Genomic DNA, 8,875 nt, shown 5'->3' on the forward strand with positions numbered 1-8,875 from the left:
ATTTAGGTGCCCTAAACTGGACTTGTGACTGAAATTGAGGCATCAAGTTAAAAAACAACAGGAGTAACAAAACCCCATGAGTTTCTTTCAAATTTACTACTAACTTCATTCTGTTAGCAAAGGGTATCATACCTGTGTTCTGATTGTTCCCCAAACTTTTTTATGTTGAAGTGCAGAAAGGAGGATCAAAGATCCAGGCAAGATCAACTTGCTTAGGAACCTATGCTAAACAGACCTAGACACAGTATGCTTGTTTCAAGCACTTGTTCCCTGTTATGTTTCCTGTACCAAAAGAGTAAAGTTGGGACCATGTCATCAATGTATCTGTGTTTATTGAAAACAAATTTTCATTCTTCAGCTTTGTATCACCACATTCACCCACATATAGCCTGCCATGCCCTCTCAGTTCACTAAGTAACCCTGAGCTTTTTTCCACAGTCTTGATGTAATTATTGAATGGGCCACTCTGAAACTCAGCAATGCTAGAAGCTTTCTGTGGTTAAATTTCTGAGTCCTCAATAGGGCCATTCAAAAATACTGTAGTAGGAAGTGCTGGCACAGATTCACCAGGACAGTGAAAGTTTTCAGATGGTAACTGTTTTGCTGTTGAGGAAGCATGGTTTCGGGTTGACTTTTGTTCCACAACCTGATTCCTAATCATCCCTATATCCGAGTGCCAGGTTTGTCCCCGCCGCAGTTTCTTAAAGGTGTTACGGAAACCTTCAGTACTGAAATAGTAGATCAGAGGGTCCAGTGTGCAGTTCATACTGGCCAACATCATTGTCACAATTAGCACCTCACGCACAGAGACCTGCATTTGCTTCTCGACATCAATCACCCTGGCCTTTATCAAACCATATACAGCCAGGGTAGTGTTATAGGGCACAAAGAATATGACGAAGATGACCAGATTGACCAAGAGGAGACGAACTGTCTTCTGCTGCCGCAGTGTCTTTGGCTGTCTGGCCTGACAGAGCTCCCGAAAGATCTGAATGGAGCAGTATGTCACAGAGCTCAGAGGCAGGAGAAAACCCAGGATTTCAGCCAGAACAACCAGAGGGAAGAGGTTTTTCTGCCACATGTCATCACTAAAGCTTTCAAAGCACAGATAAGTAGTCTGGTTCTGTGACTCACAGTGGTTTTGCTTGTGAACTATGGCTGTGGGGATGGAGCCCATGAGGATCACGACCCAGACCACCAGGCAAAGGAGCCTGGCCACCTTGGGACGCCGCAGGTGCCGCCAGCGGAGTGGGTGCACAATGGCAATATAGCGATCCAGGTTGATGCACATGAGGAAGATGCAGCTACCATACATGTTGATCTGAAAGACAGAGCCAGAGACCTGGCACAGGGTGTTGCCAAAGGGCCACTCATGGTTGAAGTAGTAGTAGAGTCGCAGTGGTAGGGGGAGTGTGAAGGTGAGGTCACTCACAGCCAGATTGAACATGTAGATCATCACCACTGATTTCAGGCGCAGGTAGCGAACAAATATCCACAGGGCCATCACATTCAGCGTCAAGCCTGTGATGAATATCAGAATGTAGCCAGGCAGGAGGAGTTTGTGGTAGAAGCTGTAATCCTTGCATGGCTGAGACACATTGGCAGATGACATACCCAACAGGGATAAGGAGAGGAAATCAGTGTGATGGCTGAGGCAGCTGGAGAGCTAAGGAGGCCCAAAGAAAGGCACTGAGAGAAGTCATTCCTCAAGGAAGCTATGGACAGGTTGTTCTCTTCATCTGCAGAAAGAAAAGTTAAGTTGAAAGGGGAAATCTCTTTTAAGATCAAAATTCCACCATACTGTCTTCTATTGCAACAACTCATAAAGAAACAGACTAAGAAAAATACAGAGTAGAAAAGTGAGTGATCAAATAGCAGAAGAATATAGAAAACAGACAACAGATACTGTTGCACATGTGTCTGAAAATGCACATTGTTTTAGTTAGTGCTGTGAGCACATGCATGCAAATAAGGGACAAAACAAAGGAACGCAGGGAAAGTAGATGAAAGGAAAGGGAAGGGAAGGGAAGGGAAGGGAGGAGAGGAAATACTTTGAAGGGAAAAAGTGAGGGCTGGCTGGAACTTAGAAGATAATAAAAACTTCATAGTAATTTTGTATCAGAAAAACTGGACTTTGTACATTGATTATAGATAAAACGAATGACACTGCTGTTAGACTTGACTCCACCCTAGTTCTCTTAGGCGAAATATCTCACGTAAACCTGAATGCCAGGTTGAAACTTGACTGAAATGAATGAACTGTGATAAATAGATGCAGAGGGCCAGAGAAATCTAGAAATCTGACTCATATTTTCTAGGAATGTGAGTGTAAATGGGACCAGGACAGTTATCTCAGTTCCTTCCTCAGGACTGCTAAGACAGAATAACACAACATTGGCAATGATTCTTAAAGATCTCTGCAGCTCCTTTGGTGTGGTCTCTTGTGTGGTAACAGCAGTATCTACAAGAGCCTATGTAAAGAGTAATTTATCTCAAAACAAAAAGTAGACTTTGTTCTATGTAGAGGAAAATTTTGAATAAGTTGGGTATTACCGTGCGAAGAAGCTACTCAGGAGCTTGACAGTCATGTCAGATATTCTGAATCGCATTGTGGGATGATGCACAAGTCTAGAGGGAGGATTTATTAAAAACAGAAGTAGCACGTGCAGGTGGAAACTGAATCACTAGACTCATTTTGGTGTCTATATGTTAGACAGTTGAAACACTGACATGAGTGAGCAGGGATAGTAAGCAGAGAGTTATCAATTTGCCTGACATCCTTTTGTTCATTGCACAGATCCACCACCAAGCCAGCTTTCTTAGAGGAACTTCTGGATTGTCAAGATACATTTGAGTGGCTTTCAACTTTCTTTAAAAAATGATTGACAATATTGTGTTGTAAACTTGCTTAAGTTTAGAGTATAAAATGATCCAACAAGAAAAGGCAAATATGCTAGAATTGTTGGTTTTCAGTAAAATTATTAGATGCTTCAAAAACACAAAGTCACGGGAGACACGCCAGCTTTTGCTAGAGTGAAAACTCTGTAATGACTGCAGACTGACTAGATTGAAGAGTGTCTTTGTCTCAACTGAGACAAACTGAGTGAGACTAAGACTCCTTGAAAAAACATATCCTGCTTCAATACCTGTGCCCAGATCAGCCAGCCAAGTGAAGGCAACTTGTCTGCATAGACAAACCATTTTTGTCAGTTGTTATTCAAGAAACACCTCTAAACAATGCAGTATATAAGTATAGTCTATAGTATGTGAGATCAGTGGTCTGTCTATGAGTATTCTATCTAATATAATGGATGATGAAGAAATAACGTAAGAACAGTGCAATCACTCCTTAACTTTCTTCTTGTTTTCAACAAACTATAGCCCAGTGATCTCCTGAGCCAGAAGTGAAATGCTGATATTTAATAGCTCACATTTGTTATTTACTCCAGTTGTTTTTTTTTTTTTGAGCCATATAGAATTTATAATCAACATCTAGTGACAAGAGCACGAAGGATTTTCACAGCTTAATTACCTATCATGTAAAAAAACACATCCTTGTACCAATTTTGAATTACCATCTAGATTCTGTTCCTAGTTTAAATACTGGAAGAGGAAGTGAAAAAAAAAACCCTTATTCACTTTCACTTTATCACGGATAATTTTGTAAACCACCATACTTCCTTTCAGTGACTTTTTCTTGAGATTAAAGGGTCGTGGTCTTCTTAGTTGATTCTCTCAGACAAGTTCTCGGAATCTCTGTTACAGACTTTATAAGCCTTGTGGTGAGAGGCTCAAACTGTGCACACATAGAGTTTGAGATGTGCATGAACTGAGCTGGGTAAGAGCAGACCTCATACACAAGAAATAATGGTCAGTTTAGATCGCTTTTTTGCATCACTCAGCTACTTGAAATTTCAGCTGTTATTTTTAGGCCAGTCATTCACTCTTTTTCTAATCTCTGCAGTTCTTCTCAGCCACTCTCATCTTTTCTAACTGTATAATTTTATGCCTTTAACAGATTTGTTATTTCATTATTCATCCCTCATGAATAAATTAAACAACCCAAGCCCCAGCACAGGTGTCTTATAACTCCACTGCAAAAAAACTGATCATCTACCCTCATTTTCCATTCTGTATTTTAGCAAATTTCATCTACCTAGGAACTTTTCTCTAAATTTCCTCAAGCAACATTCATGAGAGCCTTTTTGAAATCCTTTTGGATTTCCACCATCCCCGTGCTTGCCATCTCAAACTACTCCAGTAGTACCATGAGGCACAGCATCCCCTTTCAAAAGCCATATTGACTCTTCCCCATAATTAGAGATAACTGCATGCCAATTTTTTCCCCCTTTTTTACAACTTCTACTAATTTTGTTCAGCACAGATATCAGACTCCCTGGTCTAAAATGCCCCCAAAGCCTTATCTCAAATTGTATCTGCTAGTATTCTTTATGTATTAGCTTGTAAGCCTTTGAGACACCAGATAGCAGAGTTCTGAACTGGTAGCCTGAGAAACAGATTTCTTTTACTTAAAAAAAAAAAAAAAATTATTTAAGTGCTTGAATTTCTTTCTTGTGGGTGGATGGAAGCACAGCAGCAAGTATCCATGAACTGAGCTTTACTAGAGACTAATGCTGATGTTATTAAAGATAAGGTGATAGTCTCAAATTTGACGTAACAGATACTGTAATCAGTGTCAAAGCCCCAACACAAGATGCAATTCCTCTTTGGAAAAGAGGAAGCTGTGGGAGCAGAATGTTCCTCTCCAGAGCTCTAGAGATACTGTTTTGACTGCTCGTCACTGAAGAGGAAATCTCCTGATACAGCAGGCTGGTGGTAGGGAGGCAGAAGCAATGGAGCTGGTTCAATTGTTGGTTAATGTTTCACAAGCCACATTCACTGTGGATATCTCTAAAAGAGCCTCAAGTACTTATTGCTCTACATAAAAGTTGTTGAGTAGTCTCAAGTCATCAGCTGTGCATGGAGGCAATGGTACCACAACACAAACAAGCAATAGAGGAAAAGAACCAAAGAGATACTTTCACTTCGGTGTTCTGCTACCAAAATCATCCATATGATGAGATGTTCAAAATCCTGAAGGAACTTCCTATTTGGTAGCTGACCTTAGGTAGCCAGTGAGATGAAGGAAGCATCTTCTTACCTCACAGTGCAAATTGGTACGGACCCTGATGGCTGCCCTCAGCCTTTCAGCCAGTAGAGACAGAAAAGAGTGATTCAAACTTCAGACAACTCTTCCTATCATGCTTACAGGCAGAAATTGAATTTGTTGCTCATGTTCTTGCTCTGGTAGGGGGCAGGGAAATGATATGGACATGCAAGCAAGCATGCACACGCACTAAGAAACTTCTGCAAGGGAGGAGAAGCTGAAGAAACTAGAAGGCAGGAAAAACAGTGGTGAAGGAGGAAGAGCTGCTGATAGAGGTGTGAGATAAGAACAACGCTGTGTGAACGGGGAGGAGAACATGATGATGAAGAGTTGGTAAACAAGGCTGGGAGCGTGTCATAACCCCACTCCCATATACACCTTCCTGTGACCACTCTACAGGGACCACAGTCAGGAGCCATGTGCCTCCTGCAAGTGCTCAGGAACTGCTCAGGACACTGGCTGGTGTGAGGTGCTCCCAATGGCCTTGGTCCAGGCTGCTCTGTGATATCAGGGCACCAGCAGAAGATGAGCCACAAATCAGTCCCAAAGCAGGCACCTCTTGTCGAAGGCAGCAAAAAAGCTGCCAGTCCACAAAACTTTGAGTTTGTGACTTTTGAGTATTCCTTGTGCAGGGTGGGAAACTCTAGCTATACTTCCTTATGGAGGCTGGAACAGGCAGGTATGGCCTGAGGTGAGGTTAGATGCCTGGTCCTAGGTATTTTCTCTCTTCACAGTACCTTATCTGCGCCTTATCTGCCTAACAGCACAAAAATAATGAAGGACTACAGCATTGTAGGACACAAGTTTATCATAGAATGTTTTGTTGTTGGAGGGGGTTTTAATAATCATCTAATTCAAGCTCCTTGGTAGCAGAAACAACTTTCACTAGATCACATTGCTCAAAGGCCCTTCCAACTTGGCCTTAGACATTTTAAGTGATGGGATGTCTTTCTTATAATCCCCCCTTTATATGTGTTAAGACTGCAATGAGGTTTCCCCAGACCTTCTCTTCTCCAAGCTGAACAAGCCCAACTTACCATAGAATCATAGAATCATTGAGGTTGAAAAAGACCACTAAGATCACCTATTCCAACCACCTACCTACCACCAGTATTGCCCACTAAACCACGTTGTTTACTGCGACATCTATGTGCTTGTTGAAAACATCCAGGGACAGGCAACTCAACCACCTCCCTGGGCAGCCTGTTCCAAAACCTGACAACTCTTTCAGAGAAGAAATGTCCTAATATCCAAGCTGAACCTTCCCTGCCACAACTTGAGGCCGTTCCCTCTAGTTCTATCCATCATTATATAGGAGAAGAGGCTGATCTCCACCTCACCACAATGTCCTTTCATGAAGTTGTAGAGAGCTTCCTCCAGTCACCTCTGAGCCTCCTCCAGTCTTGAACAATCCAGTTCCCTCAGCTGCTCCCCATTAAGACTTGTGCTCCAGACCCCTCACCAGCTTCACTGCCCTTCTCTGGACACTCTCCAGGGCCTCAATGGTTTTTTCTGTATTGAGGGGCTCAAAACTGAACACAGTCCTCAAGGTGCAGCCTCACCAGAGCTCAGTACAGGTGAACAATCACCTCCCTTCTTCTGCTGGCTGCACTATTTCTGATACCGGTGAGGATGCTGTTGGCCTTCTTGACCTCCTGGGCACACTGCTGGCTCGTGTTCAGCAGGCTGTCAACTAACACCCTCAAGTCCTATTCCTTTACACTGGTCTTCCAGACACTCTGCCCCAAGTCTGTAGCATTACCTGGGGTTGTTGTGGCCAAAGTGCAGGACTTGGTACCTAGTCTTGTTAAAGCTCATACAAATGGCCAGTGATCCAGCTTGTCCCTCTGTAGTGCCTTCCTACCCTCAGGCAGATTGGCATGTCCTCTCAATTTCATATCTTCTGCAGACTTACTGAAGGTACACTCAATCCCCTCATCCAGATCATCAATAAAGATATTAAACAGGTTGGGTCCCAATACCAACACCCGAGGAACACTACTCATGACCAGTCACCAGCTGGATTTAATTCCATTCACCACCATTCTCTGGGCCCAGTCATCCAATCAGTTCTTTACCCTTTCTGTACCTGCCCAAGCTGTGGGCTATGAGCTTCCCTAGTAAACTTCCCTTTCTTCACAAGAGAGGTGGTTCAGCCCTTTGACATCTTTGTGGTCCTCTCCTGGACCTGCTCCAAAAGCTCTGTGTCTTTCTTTTCCTGAGGGTCCCAACCTCAATGCAGTACTTCATAGTCATGAGAGCAGAATAGAGTTACGTGTGGGGCAGAGAGGTGAGATGAAAAAAGAGATCTAGAAAAGCCAGGTATGCCATAGAGTCAACGTTTCTGGGCGTGATTTGTCATGCAATCCCTGGTACACTCTGAAGCTGCCTGTGGATGCAGGCAGAGAACACAGCATTGAGTGCCAAAAGAGTAGACTGGTACAGATGAGAACACAAATCGCACAACTGGTTTAGTAGATAAATAACAAGGAATGCGCTATACTTCAAAAAATAACCCACATAGAAATTAGAAAGTGAAGTAGATTTTTTGTAAATGGTTATGAATATTTATGAATTATTTGTACTTGCCCTGGGTGATATGTGAGCCTTAATTTTCACCTTTTTTTCCTCTAAATATGAAATTAGACTATAATGTGATTAGAATCGTGGAGGCTAGGATTCAAGACTGGGCTCAAAGCTATGTATACAACCCATGAGATTGGGTCATGCTGGCACTGCAGCTCCCCAGAAGGATATCACCCATCCTCACCTCCTAAGGGCCTGTGGAAGAGGACTTCCAATGCAGGCAATATGGCAAGCAAACTCTGCAGTCTCCCCACACTCTTAGCATTACATTTCAGTAAACTTTGGGATTTGCCTCTCGATTCACCCTGTGACTGCAGAGGTGTAGAAGGTTCCCTGATGTCCTATGGTCATCTGTGTCCATGCCCCCAGACCTGTGACAGCCAGTAGCAAGCTGCCTCTGTCCCGCTTACCTCTCTGTAGGAGAAAAGCCGAGAGTGTATGGGCTTGGTGTCTGATCGTTTCTGCCACAGCAAAGCTTTTTGGTTCATTTGGGCACCAGGACGGCAGCTTGAATCACAGTAGGAGCGGGCAGGCTCTTAGGGCACTTGTTTATCCAAATCATGACTGTCACCACTGCACCACAGCTGGCTCTATGTCTGCAAGCTGCAGCTCATTTCTCCTCCTCTCTCACTTCCTGACACACTTCATTCTGGCCACAAAACATGAACTTTGAAGCGTGATCCTATGACAGCAAATGCAATTGTGAAAGAACAACACCCAGGTGCACTCGCAGCTGAGGAGGCTTGGTCAGAATGCCAGATATTTGTTCTTCTTTGCCACTATGCTAACACGGCAACCCCCACAGCTGACAGGGAAAAAGTAAAACATCCCCTTCTCTACAATATTGCCAGACAGAAGTTAGAAGTGAAATATGGGAAGTGAGAACTTGTGCAGGGACACAAGCTGTGAGTAGCGGGGACCTGAAATAACTCAGCTCTGCAGGCGTGTCAGTGACTGCAGAAGGCAAAGACTGTGAGCGTCCCCGACCTTAGAAGGTGCAGGAGGCACGGTTCAGTGCTAGCAGAGCGTGAAGGCTGGAATAGCAGGACACCAGGGACTCAGTACTGCCCAGCACAGCTGCTTCCTCGTGACCTGCTTTTGCTTTGCAAGTTTTAGCACACT

General features: G+C 43.5%; 1 protein-coding gene across 1 annotated transcript; it reads right to left on the bottom strand.

Annotated features, from left to right (window-relative positions):
* Window positions 1–315: 315 nt before the first annotated feature.
* Window positions 316–8,485, bottom strand: LPAR5 (lysophosphatidic acid receptor 5). Its single transcript, XM_010717927.3, has 2 exons — window positions 8,164–8,485; window positions 316–1,739 (listed from the first exon to the last, which is right to left on the bottom strand). The coding sequence occupies exon 2, from the start codon at window positions 1,610–1,612 to the stop codon at window positions 500–502; it is 1,113 nt and encodes a 370-aa protein (XP_010716229.1). The 5' UTR covers window positions 1,613–1,739; window positions 8,164–8,485; the 3' UTR covers window positions 316–499.
* Window positions 8,486–8,875: the final 390 nt, after the last annotated feature.

The sequence above is a fragment of the Meleagris gallopavo genome, chromosome 1 (genome assembly GCF_000146605.3).
Source record: "Meleagris gallopavo isolate NT-WF06-2002-E0010 breed Aviagen turkey brand Nicholas breeding stock chromosome 1, Turkey_5.1, whole genome shotgun sequence".
Lineage (NCBI taxonomy): Eukaryota > Metazoa > Chordata > Aves > Galliformes > Phasianidae > Meleagris > Meleagris gallopavo.

Coding starts and splice junctions, on each gene's coding strand:
- LPAR5 (XM_010717927.3), bottom strand. CDS start 1,612: ATGTCATCTGCCAATGTGTCTCAGCCATGCAAGGATTACAGCTTCTAC.